At 41.8% G+C, this 17823-nt stretch overlaps 1 protein-coding gene across 17 annotated transcripts in view; it reads right to left on the bottom strand.

The window, feature by feature from the left end:
• clasp2 (cytoplasmic linker associated protein 2) overlaps positions 1-17823 on the bottom strand; it is a 66477-nt gene that overhangs the window by 8757 nt on the left and 39897 nt on the right. For 5 of the 17 annotated variants that reach the window (XM_085445885.1, XM_085445902.1, XM_085445901.1 and 2 more), the window contains 26 exons: positions 17470-17543; positions 17279-17371; positions 17007-17152; positions 16765-16900; positions 16617-16687; positions 16440-16499; positions 16203-16280; positions 15825-15992; positions 14464-14504; positions 13917-14069; positions 13262-13285; positions 12874-12891; positions 11865-11966; positions 11634-11660; positions 10724-10750; positions 8866-9039; positions 8586-8630; positions 7382-7489; positions 7013-7075; positions 6312-6418; positions 5690-5713; positions 5384-5539; positions 4263-4354; positions 4116-4179; positions 2434-2597; positions 684-762 (listed from right to left, as the gene is read on the bottom strand). In XM_085445885.1, coding sequence (XP_085302011.1) covers positions 684-762; positions 2434-2597; positions 4116-4179; positions 4263-4354; positions 5384-5539; positions 5690-5713; positions 6312-6418; positions 7013-7075; positions 7382-7489; positions 8586-8630; positions 8866-9039; positions 10724-10750; positions 11634-11660; positions 11865-11966; positions 12874-12891; positions 13262-13285; positions 13917-14069; positions 14464-14504; positions 15825-15992; positions 16203-16280; positions 16440-16499; positions 16617-16687; positions 16765-16900; positions 17007-17152; positions 17279-17371; positions 17470-17543 — 2294 coding nt within the window. Of the gene's footprint in view, positions 1-683; positions 763-2433; positions 2598-3062; positions 3066-3352; positions 3413-4115; positions 4180-4262; positions 4355-5383; positions 5540-5689; positions 5714-6311; positions 6419-7012; positions 7076-7381; positions 7490-8585; positions 8631-8865; positions 9040-10723; positions 10751-11633; positions 11661-11864; positions 11967-12873; positions 12892-13261; positions 13286-13916; positions 14070-14463; positions 14505-15824; positions 15993-16202; positions 16281-16439; positions 16500-16616; positions 16688-16764; positions 16901-17006; positions 17153-17278; positions 17372-17469; positions 17544-17823 lie in introns of all 17 variants that reach the window. The other 12 variants (XM_085445903.1, XM_085445888.1, XM_085445892.1 and 9 more) reach the window with 12 other exon arrangements.

Genomic DNA, 17823 nt, shown 5'->3' with positions numbered 1-17823 from the left:
AGGAGGATGGAGAGAGTAGAGGAGTAAAAAGAGATGGGGGAGTAGACCTGGGCGATACTGAAATTACACTGTATGGTTTTACAAAATGAGTCAGACTCATACTGTGATACTATCTAAGCCAATTCTTACATGTCAGAGGGGTTGGATATAGCAAAATATTTAACAAAATTACTATGAAGATGTAGTTAAGTCTTCAGAAATGCAATATTTGCAGCAGGTAGTGAAATTCTACTGTTCGTAAGATCCTTTATTGCCCAAGCCTAGTGGGAAAGGAGAGGGAATAGAGGGAAACAGGTTAAACATCAGGCAGAAAAAGGGTGTGGGAGTAGGCAGGAGCAACACGGGAGATAAAAGGGTAAGAAGGGTTGGGAGCAAGGAATAAAGTAGTAGATAATCAGGGGAAACGAAAGAGAGGTATGCTGGGTAAAGATGAAAAAGGAGTTTGAGGAAGAAAGCTTGAAAGTAGCCAGTGGAGTGGCTCGATCAATCGCTATCCAATCACAGCCCAGGATTCAGGGTTTTGGGACGTAGAGCCAGCAATGGGCAGGCATGTAATAATATTAGCACAGCAGTCAGTTGAATTTCCAGCTTTGTGTGCATGCTACCCTTGCACAGACATTTGCACACTCAGCTCTCTCACATACACACTAAACAAACATGTATTATATCAACTTGTCATTTACCTTGAGGTTGGGCGTCTGTGTTTGGTCCACAGTGAACCTCATGAGAATGGTAAACTGGAGGTCGTTGGGAAAACATTCTCTGCAAGACAAAAAAACCACAGATTTAGATTTCACGTTTTGTGCCATAACATGCATCGTAAAAATAAAGTTCAAGGACTGTCAGCAAGTAAATAACCGAGTAACCACTGTGCCAGATGCAAAGTGGTGATTTGTGTGACTGCTTCTTCTTCTGCACTTTTACTAAACATTTGAAATAATAGAGATAAAAAAGTGCTGACTCTGAAGGTTGCTGCTGGTTTTTGGAGGAAAGCACTCACTGTAGGACTCACGCCAAGAACACTTTACAGCAGGGGTGTCAAACATAAGGCCTGGGGCCCGGAAACAACCCGTCAGAGGCTCCAACCTGACGTGCCAGAATAATTTGAAATGTGTGGAAAAATGTGAAAATTACAAAAGAGGGCGTCAGAAATTTCAGACTGCAAATCTTTTTTTTTTTTTCTAGTTTTTTTTTCCTCTCAGTTTTAGTCTTACTGGCTTCTTTAAACTACTATAATACTTTAGGAAAGGCAGACATACTATTGAAATTACATTTATTTTTCTTAAGAAACCTCAGGAAGTAAATTTTTATAAACAGATGATGAGTTTGTTATTTCTTTAAGGTCATACCACCTGAGCAGTCCTGATCTCATCTAAAGCTAAGCTACACTTAATAAAGTGTATAGTTAGTGCTGGATCTGGTGCCCCTGAATCCTTCCTTACTTATACTGCAATAGGCCTAGCCTGCTTCAGTGTTCCCATGATGCACTTAGCGTTTCTTTCTCACTCACATTTTTTCACTCTATCTGCGGTTATACACCACTTTGCATTTGATCATTAGTTATTAATATCTCTGGCTCTCTTCCACGGTGGAGTTTTTGTCCCATCTCCCTCTCTTCACCCCCTACCAGTCGCAGCAGATGAACCTGGTCCTGCTGCTCCCTTCCCACTGTCACCATGTGCTTGCGCTCACAGGATTACCGTAATTCCCGGACTACAGAGCGCACCTGATTAAAAGACGCATGCTCTAATTTTAGAAAGAAAATCAATTTTGTACTTGTACAGACTGCACCGGATTTTAAGCCGTATGCGTTTCACTCGTAATATTAGATATTTACACAGAAATATTACACGTGAGGATTTTTAACGTTTAATTTAATCCGTAAGGTAACATAAACATGGTAACATAAACGTTATGGTAACATACAAAAATACATACTGCAAATGCTTTTTTTCCTTGAACAGCGCCTGTAACACTGCTACCTTTAAGTATATGTACGTATCAGTAACACACAAATTACGTCGCTTATGGTTTTTTTACGGAACAGTGCACAAACAACATTACAACGTCTCTTAACAACCGGTAAAAATATATACCGTATATATACTACTTATCAATTTTATTGGTCTACTGTTACCAGGCAAAATGTTTTTGGCTGCATGAAAAAAAAAAATGCATTAGCCGCATGTCAGTATACGCCGCAGTGTGGGAAAAAAGTAGCGGCTTATGACCCAAAAACTACAGTATTTGATTGTTGGGGTTCAAACTGAACTAAATTTATAGGTTATCACTCAAACATTTTACTTGTCCGGTCTACGTAATGATCACAATGGACTGTATATAGACCACAATGTGTTGGTAAAGTAAGATAAAAAGCCACTTTTTAAAATCTTGATTTGTACTTGCTTGTCTGTATACGAATGTGCAACTCACCTTGTGACATCCAGGGCTCTCTGCACTTTAGCCTGCACGGATCCCAGCAGGTCCGCTCCCATCTTCTTCAGAAGCTGTGTGAGCAGGACAAACAACCAGTCCTGCAGATCGTCCTTATGGACCTGGATGAAATCTACCAGTGTCTCCAGGAACATACTGAACACCTAAACACACACACACGCACGCACACACGCACACAGAGTCTAGGTGACAAACTGAACAACTGATCACTTATTCTTAAAACACTTCATGCGCACATGCACATGCATACAGGCACTCCTGCATTGTTTTACTGCATTATACTGAAGGGGAATGATGTGAGAGCAGCATTAGTCCACATTAGTTCCCTGTGGTTCCCATTGGAGTTAGTGGCATTTCACTCATTACTGCAGCAGTCCACCTTCACTCCCAGTCACCAAGTAACACACTTAAATCACACAAAATGAAAACAAGCCAATCACAACATGTGGGGACCATCTCTACATGCCACTAGTTGATTTCAGCAGCACAGTGGAGCTACGGACAACATTAAGTGAGGTAGGTTAGTAAGTGTTATGTAGTTCTCAATGCCCAATCAGATTAATGAAGCAGATTTCATCCAAACACAAACACTGATTGGCCAGACTTACTCTCTACAGAGAGTTCCAGAGGTGGGAGCAGCATGAGGGAGAGAGAGACATCTGTTAGCATCGTCACAAAGCATGTACTCAGTGTCAGAGAGTACACTCAGCATCTTCAATTTTTTCAAACACATTTGAGCAACAACCAATTTTACCTTCTCCCTGACATGGGAGGAACTTGAGTGTAAGTGCAAAAAGGCTAAAAAGAAACACTGAAAAATATGGGAGATAAGAAGGAAGGAGTACGAAAAGGAGTGGTGTGAGATAGGCAGATGGAGATCACTGGTGAGATGCAGTACCTTGAAGGAGGCTGAGCTTATACCGGATTCTGCCGTGCCGTACACCCTGCCGGAGTCTCGCTGAAATTCATCAAATCGTCAAAACGTCAAACGAGGGGGAGGGGGAGGAGCTCACACAGCTTACGACATGTGTGAGAAAACGGAGCACTCAAGACGGTGGAACAGAAGTGGCAGTGTTAGAGAGGCCGAATCGCAGCTTGTTAGTCAGAGGAGAGAGCGGGCAGCCCAAATATGTACGAGTGTGTGTGTTCGTGTGTGCTTTTGAGTGTGTGAGCGGTCAGTGTTGTTGCCTCAGACTGCAGGTAGAGGAGGGGAAAAGAGAAGGGAGAGCCAGCGGGTGTGAAGAGTGCAGCCAGCAGTTTGGCTGCTCAACAGTGACAGAACAATCCCACAGGACGGCGGCGAGCGTGATGGCACACTCATTCAGGTGTGGCATGCCGTTAGAAAACAGTCCAATGCACGCGTTCCATGCCCGTGTTTATGTCTGAGTGTGAGTAAATTTGAGGAAACATTTTGACCTGTTTATCCCGTCTTTTTCACTAAATTCATTAGAAAGATGTGACAGCTAAAGTGTGTGTGTGCTTTTTAAAGCGGTGTAACACTTTCTGTGTTTGGCAGAATCCGGTACAGTCAAGGATGATGGGATAAACAAAGTATTTGAAAAAGTAAAATTAAAGCAGGTGAATTATGAATCTTGTGCCACGGTACTGCAAATGAATGCAGTGCATCTTTGTGCGAGGGTTTATGCTGCATGCATCCATACCTTACTGTGAGGGTCAGCAAACATCCTGGTGAAAATTTCACAGAGCCTCTTCAACTCAACCCGACTACAGACAAAACAGCAGCAGTTAGTTGGAAATCATCTATGACTTTATTAACTGCAAACACGCCTGAGTGACCTGACACTGACCTCAGGGTGCGCTGGTTTTTAAGCAAAGCCTGAAGGCCCAGTAGACCCTCCTTCCTCTCAGACCAGTTGGCACTGGCACAACGATTGAGCACCTGGAGGAAAGAATAAGATTCAATACATGCACGTAATAAATATTCAGCTTAATATTGAAGTAACACGTTTTTAATGGCTTTTCAGATTTAAGCACAGGAGACATGAGTATATAAACCTCACTGATCATATTCACTCACTGATTCTGGGTAGTAATATCTTCACTGCAAAATTCTAGTGCTCAAAATGAACTGGAGCGGGAAAGGTACTGTGACCCTGGCAGATCTGTATATAGACTATAAAGACGGTCTGCATAATTTCCAAAGTTTTTAACTAAATACAAGCTTCCAAATTCTCACTTTTTCATTATCTCAAATTGCACACTATGTTAAGGAAAAGTTTTCATAAACAGAATAGAAACCATTTCAGGTAAACACCCTCTTTAAGAGCGCTTGGTACTCTCTACAAAGGTCAAATTTATTTATATATCACATTTAAAACAGCAGAGTTGACCAAAGTGCTGTGCATGAAAAATCCTAACAACAAATATCAAAGTTACTTCATTGTTTACACACTCCTGTGTCTTCAGCTTTTATACAGGAAGCCAAGGACCAGAACACAGAATTGTCAGCACAGTTTTGGGAAGAATCTTTGCCCCTTAATCACAACTGTCAACACAAATTAAAGACTGATTTAGGTGATGCACAGGTTGCATTACTCTAAAACCAAATGGAACCGCATCTTTCCATTAACATGTTTTCAGTGTGCGCTGTTTGGTTGACACATAAGGTCGGTATGGCCTGACCCTTATGTCAACGTTTTAGTGGCTTTCTGCAGCCTTATCCAGAGGCATTAAGCATAACAGTAATTTCTAGATTGATGGATGCTCCTTAGAAAACCTTGAGGTTCCACCTGACATTCAAATTGCTCTGCAAACTTTAACTTTAAAAGAGCGCCTTAATGATACTGTTCCCTTCTGTGAAACTTCAAACCCATCTAAATTTAACTTAAGTCATTTAAGTTTTTTCTAAGGACCTAGGTTTTAGGAAAGCTGCCCATCGCAGTATCTATTTCCTGCTGCTGTTGTTTACCTCAGCTACATCTTCTGTTTGTCTCATGTAGGTGGGGATGGCCCCTCCGTTTCTGGAGCTGTAGGATCTCTCTGAACAGGCGCTGGATGCATCGCTGTTGGCATCGTCGTCAGAGTACATGCCGTAATTCTCATACCGTCGCCGTGCTGGCTTCTTCTGCAGGGAACAGAAAGGGCATGACATTACAATGAAAACAAAAACCAACAAGCAGGACATTAAGAAAGCATGCACTAGCACATCTTGATAGAACACAAACCAAGCACACACACACCCACACACAGGTAAGAGGTAGGAAAAGAAGCTGACCTTGGATCTCATGTCTCCCAACAGCTGACAGCGTTAAACAGAGGTAGAATCAGGGTTTAGTTAACACACAGACACACAGTGTAGGAGCTAGTGGCAGGATACTGGAACGTGCACTGTTTGTAGCCAGGATGTTCCTGGTGACTAATTTTTTAGACTAGTATAACCGACGAGTCTAAAACTAAGAAAGACTCAGATATTACGTTAAATTTGAAAACTGTTTAATGGACAATGTAAAAAAAACTCTATAAACAAAGGCATTTAAAACCATTAATTACATTTTTCAATAATGGATCATGTCACTTAACCTGGTGTGACCTTTCATCATGCATTAAGAACACTGCACGTTATACTTCAAATAGAAAGTGAAAAACAAACAGTAAATAAATAGTGTTAACAAAAAGATCAGGCCTAGCATAACAGATTTATGGTGTTTCTCAACAACAATGCTCCATCTGGTGGCAGATGGCTGCATAACATTTAGGACAATAATTTACGGCACTGGGCATCAATTAAAATGTCAAACAATTAGATTAAACGGCTAGTAAGTCTAGTACCGACTAGTCACAACGGCTATGATTAGTTAGTTGTGCACAATGCTGTGTTAGAATTTGAGTTTCCATACCAGTGCATCTGCGAGAGCCTCTTCTACATCTGAACCAGTGTTCAGGACCCTCATAGCGCTGACTGAAGAAGAGAGACGGCTTGACTGACTGATTCCAAAACCTGATCCTGCAGACAGAGAGAGGAAGGATGGACAGAAAGATAGCAGAATAAATACATTAGCAAAACTTCAGATTAAAACAAGTTCGCACACACTCAGCACTCGTCCACAAATGATGTCATTCTCCTGATCATCCATTCGCTAACGTTCACACAACTCACACACGCGTGGCACTTTCGCACGAGACAACCCTGTAAGTTGATGCGATGATGCGTTAGGTGACATTGCAGATGGCACTTGGGGGTAAAAAAAGCATGATTGACATAAAACGCAGGAGAGCATGTTGACGTCCCTGTGGAGGAGGGACGCAGCTAAATAAAGAAGACAAAGAGACACTGATAAAACCAGCAGAATGGTTATAAACTGGCAACTGAACGGGCGGAAACATGCGATTCCACTGGAGAGCCCGACATCCTGGAGCAGAACGTAAAAAAACAAAACAAATCAAAAATCAACTGATGGACGACGAAAGAAACGGGCTGGTAAAATGTGGGAGATGATGAACTGCAACTAAAAGAGAACAAAAAAAGAAAACGCAGAGAGAAAATCAAGTCAAGTGGTTGGGTGGGTGAGGGACGGAGAAAGATGTACTCAGCCTTCACCTGCAGCCCCAAAAGCATCAGGTGTGTGAAGAGCTCCGGTGGAGCGAGAGTAGCTCCGCGTTGCTGCAACCAAGATTAAAACACACACACACATACAAACACACAGAGTTTAGGATTGACAACTAAGACCACACAAACTCACACTTATCGAGTAGTGCATGAGAATAGAAAGAAAGACTGAAAAACATAAAGGTGTTATTTCTCTACTTTCCTGACGCATGCGTGTTTGAGACTTTTTTTTTTCAGATACTGGATTCAATTTTAATCTAAAAATCTAAGAGCTAAGAGTAAAGCTTCAATACAGTCAGACTCTTTTCCTCGGATATCCTACTAATTCCTCTCGGGTATCTGTCTGCTGCTGCTACTCACCAAGAGGTGTGAAGGAGCGTACGGGGCTGGTGTCCCGGCTGCTCTCTCTGCTGGCCTCTCTGCTGCAGCCCTGACTCATACTGGGCCGCGGGATACGACTGCCCCGAGCTAACGCCACCCAGGTAACAACCACGGAGTGCAGACAGAAAAGAAAACGGAAAAAGGGAAAGGGGAGAAAAAGTACACATAAAGAAAGACATGAGCAGTGACAAAGAAGTCAAAGAGGAAGGCACGTACATAAAGACATAAATAAGACAGAATAAGAACAGGTGACAAACTGACAAAAACAAGAAAAATGTGAGCACAGGTTTTTTTCCCCCCCTCTGATGTTTAAGAAACCATCTTAGAGGTGTGAGCGCATATCTATCAGCTAATCTACTGGTATTATTTACTGGTATCACACCCTCAAGAGTCTAAAATCTTCCAGTTGTTTCCTTTAACAGAATAAAAAATTCTAAATCTTAACACTGAAAGAAAACCCAAATTTGTCTTTAAAACATGAATGATTTGTTAGTTTCAGAGTTTATGACTTACATGTAAACAAATAATTGAAATTTCTGCACATTTAGTTTCTTCTATTCATCTAATAGTTCTTATTAACTGATTTTCACCTTCAGAGATGTCTGATACACACAGGTGCTCAATGTGTCTCTTTTTCTCACACACAAAGACAAACGGACAGAAAAAGTGATTGAGAAAGAGATGCAGCAATCAAGCGGGTGGCTGAGGGAAAGGGCTGTGTTTCATTCAGCAGCACTGCAACTTCGCTGTTCATTGCTCCGTTCATCAGCTTCAGCATCCAGCTAGCAAATCAGAATTAATCACGGGCTACCAACGGTCTACCGAGCAGAGATGAAGCGTCGCTGATCCTGTGTGAAGCTTTCTTCAACCAGCCACTAAAACAGGTTAGTAAGGAGAGGGGGAAGGTATGACTCGTAATCCGTGAACATGTGCTGATCACAGGCACCCATCACCATAACGACACAGCCAAGACAGACAAGTTAGAACGATGGAATCTATGAAGCTGAGGCAGCGACTGATGATGGGAGAGACGGACTGTGACGGCAGCAGTGATCGAGGAATTTTTTTTAAAATCATGGATAGAAATGGTGTAAGGAGATGGAGGTTAAAGTGAGGATGAGAATAGGCACATTGAGGTGGATTGATGGGTAGCACAAGGGTCCAGTCGAGGTCGAAGCCTTACCTCCTCTGCTTGCTCCGTTGTAGATGGAACTAATGCTAGAAGGAGCTACGAGACAGAAGCAACAAGGACAGAGAAAAAGGAGAGGAGCAGAGGAAGAAAAGGAGGACAGGGAGCAGGAGGGAAAAAGGCAAATTTAGATCCATGTATACAGCGAATCACAGAGACTGGTCATCTGAGTTTGATGGCACAAAATATCACCCAACACTTGAGCAGTTTCTAAAGCAGGCACAGCTAATTTATAGAAAGACAGTATTAGTTCAAAGCACGTTAATGCACTCACCCACAGACAGGCGGGTGGGTGATGAGTCTCTGGAGCAGCCCTGGCTGCGGGGGATGCGGCTGCGTCTGTGTCCATCCCCGGTGGATCCAGCCAGCACCCTGTGAGCCCCGGTGCTCATGGTGCTCAGGGTCGTGCTCGTCAGCACGCGACCAGGGGAGCCGCTCCGACTACCAGCTTCAGAGAGACATAGATTAACATAGATTATCCGTGGTGCATGGGACATTTATTAAAAAAAGCTGTAGTGACACCACCCCTCTATAACGTGACAACTTCATTAAAACAAAAAAGAAAAGAAAAAAAGAAGTGATCAGTTTCTTATACCAACAACTGGCAAAGGTAGTTGGTAGTTTTTCAAGCACATGTTGGCATTTTATGTATATCAAAAATACACATCACTAGGGAAGGATTGGAGCCAGCAGAGCTACAGTGAGTTCAAATTCTTTCAAATTCATTAAAAAAAAAAAAAAAGGGCAACTCATAGGTAACTGTCATTACTGGATTGTAATTTTGAATTTGGATTGAATTTAAATTGAATAACAGTCTCAATTTCTCTTCCCGAGGCATCCGATCTCCCAAAGCTAAGGCCACAGTGTGTTTCTTTTTACAGTGGGTCATTTTGCTATAAACTAGAAGACAAACAGTCCAGCAGGAGAAGCTCTGCAGTGCTGGAAATGTGAAAACAGATGCTTGGGAAACAAGCTCCAGTGCTCAAGACTTGAAACCGACCTTAAAGAGGACCTATTATGCTCATGTCCAGCTGTGCAATGTTTTGTTTTTAAATCCTGAATTGTGTGGCTTTGGTGCTGCCTTCAGTTCATCCCCTGTTGGAATCAAGCAGTTTTATTTGCTTCTTCAACTTTATTCTGACTGGCTGCCCCTCACAAACAAAAGGTTTGACCACCAGCTTAGATGTCATAGAGATCCAAAAGGAGTTGGAAAAAAAATTCTGCTCAGTATTTGGAGCAGCCTAAAGCCTGAGCTTTTGGCTTACAGGAACAACTCAGAAGCTGACCTCAGTATTTCAAACTTAGGCCATGTTCGATGTGAGCACCCACCATCACAGCAGATTAGACAATGACAGAAAGCAGGAAAAGCATAACAGGTCCCTTTTAAATTGATCTCTTTAAGACTAAAAATGAGCAGGCAGACCAGAGTCTCTCTTCTTTCTCTCAATGAGAGACAAAAGCTAATCTAAATGCACACGCACACGCACACACACACACACACAGAATCACATAACCTACTGAACTATGTGCTAACACCTTGTGACGCATTACTAAATAAAATGGATCTAAATGACAAAACTGTGTTTAAGTTGTTTTTTGTGAAAATATGATTACTGCACAAAGAGTTTTGATATCCAGTAGCTGATAAAAGATGTTATAAGTAATGATCAACTCACGCTGTCTGACAATTTCTTAGCTTGGATTTGTTTAAGTGCCGATAACCCCCCAAAACCCCAAAAAACAAAAAAACCCAAACAAACTAGTGATAAGATGGTGAAAGAAAGGTTATTGAAACCAAACATAAGCTACAAAACTGTGAGAATTACTAGCTTGGAATCTAATGATGTGGTTACAGAGGGAAAAAAAAAAAAAAAAGAGTGACTTTCGACTTTTCATTGTGTAACACATAGAAATGCAGAAACATGAGGCTCCCAAAGCAGTGTATTTCACATGGTAACAGCATAGCCATGTTATAAGTCTGTGACTACAAATCCCAGCATGCCTAAGCCAGTGTGGGTGAGACTCTCAGTGACCTTTCTGCGTGCACGTGAAGATAGTGAGGTTTGGGAAACAGAGGAAAGAAAGTACAGCTAAAGAGAGCGGGGTAAAAATAAGTAGCGTTGTAATCTTACCACCGACAGGGGTAGCAGACTGAGATCCTGAGCCATTAAGCCCATTGGTTGGGAAGAAAGGGGGAAAAGCAGAGGTGAGGGGGAAGGAACAGCAGATTAAATCAGATGAATTATGGGTGTTAGCGCAAAAGAAGTGTCATGGGAGTTAAAAAAAAATAAGAGTACGAAGAGAGAGGATCCTGGTGGTCCATACCAAGAATGAAGGCAAAGCTGAAGCACTATGTTGAAATAATTCCATTAATTAAAGAGAAAACAAGTACTGAAATGTAGCTGAAGCAAACACACACACACTTAACCAGCCGCAGATGACAGACTTGGGAAAGCAGTGCATGTTGGGACAACTCACATAGCATATGTAAAAAAAACAAAACCTGTTTAACAATGAGGGAAAAATGGTTTAAAGTAAATATACTGAGCCATACCCTCACACACTCACGGAAAGCTTTCCAACCCTCTTAACTCCGATTTGGTCCTCAATCTAAATATCCAGATTTAACTGTTGCACTGGTTTGTGGCCCAATCACTGTCTGATTTTAAACTGGTCTCCAAGATGGCCCGAAGCAGCATATCAGCAGTTAATGTCTTGGAGAGCAGGTACACACGCAAAAAACACACACACAGCTGCCTAATGTGCTGCAATATAAGAATAGCCCAGAGGCTTGTGTCTCGTATTTTTAATAACCTGAATAAAAGCCAGAGCCAGGCTGGAGAAGCGGAAATGTACTGTTCACCACACCATCCTCAGTGATGAAACACAGCATGCAGAAGAAACACACACACACACACACACCCATACGCACACGCTCTCCTGTTTACACAAAACACCCTGATCAGAATGAGAGCGGGTGGGTCACCATTCCCACTGTGATACAGAGATAGACAGGCACACTCTGACACACGGACAGAATACCTGGTGTGCAATCGGATTCGTCGGAACCTGAAGGCACAAAAACATTCACATGGAGCTTATCGTCACCGTGGAGGCAACAAGTTAAGAAACTCCACAAACAAAAGTTGAGGAACCGCAAATACTTCTACAAGCTCACTCTCTCATCATTTCTCCTGTTTTACCCAGACTGTTTCACTCACAGCTGGCTTTAAATTATGCTCTGTGTTTTGGCTGCTGCGAGGAGGTACGTACGTTGCGACTGGGACACCATCTTGGTGCGGCTGCGTCCTCTCGAGTCCACCTGACTCGACACGGTGCTGGCAGTAGACAAAGGCTGCTTGGTACGCACACGACCTGCATGCAAGTAGAAGCACAACAATTAAAAACAACCCCCAAAACAGACCTGCATTTTACACACTAATGAAACTACTCGCACACAGTTTGCAGCTGAATGAAGCCCAGAAACTAAAAAGCACTAGAGCTGATGAAAAGCCACTAATACTGAAAGTTGCTAAAGACTGGACCCTAAACTCAACATTCACATTCAGCCAGGTGCAAACACAGATGAATACAACAGGGATGCTTCAGTGGATTAGAAACCCGTCTCAGAAAAGAAATCCCTGAAAATAACCAGTTAAGTATTTGATAAGGTATTTTATTATAGACTAAAATGATTTAATGATTAAAAGGGAATTTAAGGGAATAATCCATTAATCTCCCACCAACCAATTACTTTTAGAACCCACTTTATAATAGCATTCACATGTCCAAACTCAGTGGTTAAAGGGGACCCATCATGCTCGTTTTCAAATCCATATTCTTTTGTTTTTATCTCATTTCATACTCCGTTTATACTCTTTCTGAAACAAGCTGCCTTAGCTCCACCCCTTTCAAGTTTGAAGTTACCATATTTGGGATAACATATAGAGCCAAGAGAAGGAAAGAAAATCTGAACATTTACAGGATGCTGAAGCTTGAGTTGTTGGCTCACAGGGGTTACTTGCACATATGCTGACCCTCACTAATTCAAACTAAAACCATGTTTAAAAGAAGCATCTACCATAGTAGCAGTAAAAATAACACAGGAATATATCAGAGAGCATAATAGATCCCCTTTAAGCAAAGTCACTTTTCTTGTTTATTATTATTATAAAATTGATCAAACACATAATTGTTGGATCCAAAAAGACTAAAATCAAAATTTCCATCTAGAACATCCCTACAAATATGCACACAAACATCCACCTAACCACAGTCTTACCATTGTCTGATTTGGTTCCTATAGACAGACAAAAAAGGAGCATGTTTTAAGTATCACAGTTCACCTTTTGTGTGCAATATTCAAGCAGCACATCCTTATACTATCCTATAAAACCTCAACAGCTGAATGATACAGTTTAATGTGAGTACAGATGGTTAGAAAATTGCCATATTTAAAATAAGATTCAGCTTTAGTAAAGCAGAAGATGATTTTAGATGTGTTAATATTTGATCTATGCTTCTGTGAACAGCGCAGTAATAGAAATGAGGTTTTGAAGTTGACAGCAGGGGGCGCTGTGGCCACACACTGTCACAACTGAGTTAACATGGACTGCATGGAGTGAGGAAAGGGAAAAGAGCAGAGAAGAAGTGGAGTGAGATGATCTTACCATCCGTTTTATCAGCGGCATCATCTTTAGTAGCAAAGAGAAAGAGGGGGAGGGAAAAAAAAGGAGACCAATGACAGGAAAACCCCCCAAAAATAAAATGAAAAAAAATTTTTTTTTACAGAAATTATACAAAGGGAAAAGGGAAAACGAATAATGTGAATAATAAATGTGAAAAGAAAGTTGAAAATAAGAAAAATAGAAAAAGATGAAATACAAGAGAAACAGGAGAAGAAAGGAGCACAGTGTGAATTAGTCACATAACATCTGTTTATCTGAGAACCGTGCAGATGTAGGGATCGACATCGAAAATGTAGAGACAAACTGACACAGAGGACAATATCCGTATAGAGAGCATGCATAGAGTATATCTACACACAAGCACACGAACAGGCAAATGAGCAGGCAGCAGGAGAGGAGAGGAGTCAGTGTAAGCGCTAAAGTGTTTGGGTCTGGACGTCCATCCTTCTGTTATGCAGATGAGTCAAGCTTTTATACAAGATGACGTACTTCTTACTTCAACCTGTCAGAAACTTTAAAAAACTTCCTCTGTACTGATCTGACGAGACTCTTTATAGTCTGACTTCCAGCTGATCACATGCTGACCTACGTCTCCACTGTCTGAATAAGCATCTAACTTGACTGGCAGAGCCCTTACCCAGTGAGGAGTAGGACCCCGGGGGCAGACGGCCCGCTCCCCCGGTTTGTCTGACGTGCCGGTATTTAGCAACTGCTGCTGCATTAACATCCACGTCGCTACGGGAACGCTGCAGGGAGGTCGATGACACCCCACCCTTTGAACCCGCAGGGACTGACAGGACAGGAGGATCGTGTTGGAGAAAGGGTGGGAGGTGATGGGATATATATATATATATATACACACACACACACACACACACCACAAACACATGCATGCACAATACTATACAAACACAATATCGATACCATACAGAAAAAACAAAATTGGGCAGACAAGTATACGCATGTGTACGCGCACATGTGTGTTGTAAGATAAAAACATAACAGGATGTGATTGCTCATGGGAGGAGACAGGCTGATGTAAATGAGAATGAAGGGAGATGGTTTTTATAGGAGCTGATGTTTGCCTCAGTGTGTGTGTGTGTGTGTGTGTGTGTGTGTGTGTGTGTGCAGGAGAATATGTGTTGAAGAAGGCTTGTGCGTGTGTGTACATGTGCTCGACTCACCTCGCCCCGGTGCTGCTGACCATTTAGAAGTCAGAGGCCGACTGAAGAAAAAAAAAAAAGAAAAAAAAAAGGGAGAAAAGTAGGTCAGTATATAACAACGCAGTGAGTAGGTCTTAATCATGATCAATATACATTTTTACTGATGTGTGGAATTGAATAAAACAGCTTTCTCAAGCATTGTTAAAACTCCAACACTAAAAACACTAAAGATTAAATGACGTTGGACACAAAACAGACAAATATCCATTTTTCTCATGAAACAATTACACAAGATCTGGGTACCTCTGCAATAAAAGCTTTTTATAACTCTTTATTTTTTATTATCAAATGTTTCTGTCACATAGATATAGGTGTGTATGTCATGTATACATGGGGTAGCTGTGACTCAGAGTGACTCCGACTGTGAATGTGTGAGCGAAAGGGTGAAATAAGACATGGTTGTATAAAGCATTTTGAGTAGAAAAGTGCTAATATAACAGTTTAAAAGTTTGCCTTGACCTTTAGTTAGCACTGTGCCATCGCAGATCTGAGACTATAAATAATATATTAATTTAATATCAACAGCAATCAACAAGATGTAGTGCAACAGGAAACAATACAAAGAGGAAAATGACAACCTTCTAGGAACTGCTCAAATTTAACATAAGAGTGAAATGCAGTGTAGATGAATAGTTTCAGGTTGCTAGGATTGCAGAGAACAAATCATGGTCAAACAATTGTATATTTAAAGGGGGCAGAAAATAACTTTCACATCTATATTTTCACTCTTAGACACTACTAGAGCAGCTTTGCATGATTCACTATTCAAAATAATGCTCATTTAAACATAATTTATACTGAGCTTTGGTGCAGCCCCTTAATTCATCCACTGCATGAAAGAAGGTGTTGTAGCTTCTCTCACTTCAAGCCGCCTTTGAGCAAAGCAAACAGGATCCTAAAACACACATTCGACCCCTGACGCGACCGAATCACCCTCCTGCCAACAGTGATGCATCACAGAAGGAGCCACTGTTTCACCAGACTTGGAAGCAGTTTTTTTTCCTCAGGCTTTGAGTCTACTGAACTCATTCTCAACACATCTCCATGAAAAACAGTGACCTTGTGTTTCATTGGTTATATGAATGGGCACGCTGCTTTAATTCAGGATTAAAGACAGATAAGATAAAAATAAGTAGAGGAAAAATAAGCGTATGTGTGACAGATGTCAGAAAGATGTCATCTATGTATCTGACAAAGATGTGTAAGATAGGAAATCAAAGTCAAAATCACTTCTATAATCAGTGTCATCATTAAAAGAAGACTTAAAGTAAACATGCAGGACTGAAGTTATCTATGGAGGGACGGTGCAGTGCGTTCATTACTTGAGGCTCTCTTGAGATGAAGATGAGGAGCGGTCACTCTGGGGAAGTGAGGCCACGCTGCCAGAGCTCTTCAGGCAGGACTGGAGGGTCCTTTGGTATGAAGGCTCTAAGGAGTTGTAAAGAGCTTCAGCTTCTGCTGGAAAATGGTTCCTCAGACCCCAGTAAGCCCTGAAAGAGACAGAAGAGCAGACGAAAACAGAGGCAGAGATGAAGACAAAAAGAGAAATGTACGAGGGAGGATAAAAGTTGGTTTATGAAGGGGGGTGGATGGAGCAAAAGTGAAGAATCTGGGGGATTCATAAAGGAAAAAGAGGGTGGTGAGGAATTTACCACCATTTTTCTCCCCACATAATGTGTTTTTCGGTATGTCTGTCTTACTTGCGAGCCTCCACTCTGGCCTCTGAGTCGGCATCTCGAAGTCCTTTTTTGATGCTCTCAACCAGGACTGCAGTGTGTCTGAAACAATAACACAAACGGACGCACAAAGAGTGAACCAGCCAGTCTGAAACACATCTGGAAAGCACATTAATAGGAATCCGACACTGCGATGCTTTTGCATTTATGAAGTCAGTATGACCATCACAGCTTTCCTCTGAAAAACTGATGAGTGCTCACCTTTCTAGTGAGTGGGTCTGCCATTCCTGTAGCAGAAGGTCCAAGAAATCATAACAGCGCCTAAAGAAAACACACGAAAAACAATGTCACATAACAACATCTCCAAATGTATTTTATGTTCAGCTGGTGCTAAGCTTCTTATTGTGGTGTTGACATGAGGGCCTTTGCTAATCTCACCTTCTTACTGCTACAGACTTGGATGTGCAGTTACTGGTTATCAGGGGGATGAGTCTAGGAACGTGGGTGTGCTGCAGAGAGGACAAGCAGCACTGAGCAAAAGTACACCGCAAAAGTACTGATTTAATTACGTGTTTATAAAACTCACCCGTATGATGATTCGGATAGCAGAGACACCAGAGGTGGCCATGACTTTGGCACAGTTGGGAATGAGGTTAAACAGGACGGGAACGATGGCTTCCGCTCCGTGGTCAAATTTATTCCCCAGCACTGATGAGAGGTGGCTGTAAGGAGACACCGGAGAATGCTCAGATGATGAAACCAAACACGAGCCTTCAAGCTCGTGCTGCAGTGCGATTGTGTTTGCTATATATATTTCTCAACACTCACGCCACAGTGATACAGGCCTCTCGGACCACTTGTGAGCGCAGGTCTTTAGCGGACAGTTTGAAAGCTCCATCTAGTAGTCGTAGGTGCTGGTAGAAGCAGTCGTAGCTGGCCGCGCCTGCCACTAGCAGGGAGCGAATCTTCTTAAGCTGTTAAAGAGGTTAAAAAAAAAAAAAAAGAAAGAGGGAAAACAAACAATAACATATATTATTCATTACATTTTACTGACCTAACTTCAAAATTATTTTCTGAAACTTGGTACTGGATTTACTGACAGCGTTGGCTCTCTGGTCCCAGTCGTGTTTGTCATCAGAGCAAATCTCACGGATCTTATTCAGGTTGTCATCAAGATCTCTTGTTGAGTAGATCTGCAACACAATGACAATCTGGTTTTTAAATGCCTGTATTAGTAAATGATGAAATTAATGGGTGGATGCATTTTATTATATTTTGTGTGAGTTTGTACCTGGACAGTAGGGACATCTGTAAAGGCTTTTATGAAATCCTCTTCATCAACTGCCCCCGCACTTTCCTTGGACACTGGGAAGAAAAGAAAATCAGAACAGAGTTGATTAAAATGCAAGTGTGTGTTCATTTAAATTATAATACATCCATATTTAATCATCCATGAGTCCACAACCCTAAGGCCAAAAACACCTTGGAAATAATGGATGGAGGGACACGCAGAAGAAATACTAGAAACTCCCACGCCTAGTCACTAGGTCTTTTTTCTGTTTTTTTTTTTTTTCCCCTTTAAAACACCCCCCCCCCCCCCCCCCCCCCACACACACACACACACACCACTGTGAGCAGACTCTGT

This window comes from Copadichromis virginalis, linkage group LG22 (assembly GCF_057382275.1).
Source record: "Copadichromis virginalis isolate Kocher_CV1m ecotype Utaka linkage group LG22, C_Virginalis_male_GT1.1, whole genome shotgun sequence".
Classification (NCBI taxonomy): Eukaryota; Metazoa; Chordata; class Actinopteri; order Cichliformes; family Cichlidae; genus Copadichromis; species Copadichromis virginalis.
Note: the sequence above shows the minus strand (reverse complement) of the source record. Positions and strands in the feature narration are given on the sequence as shown.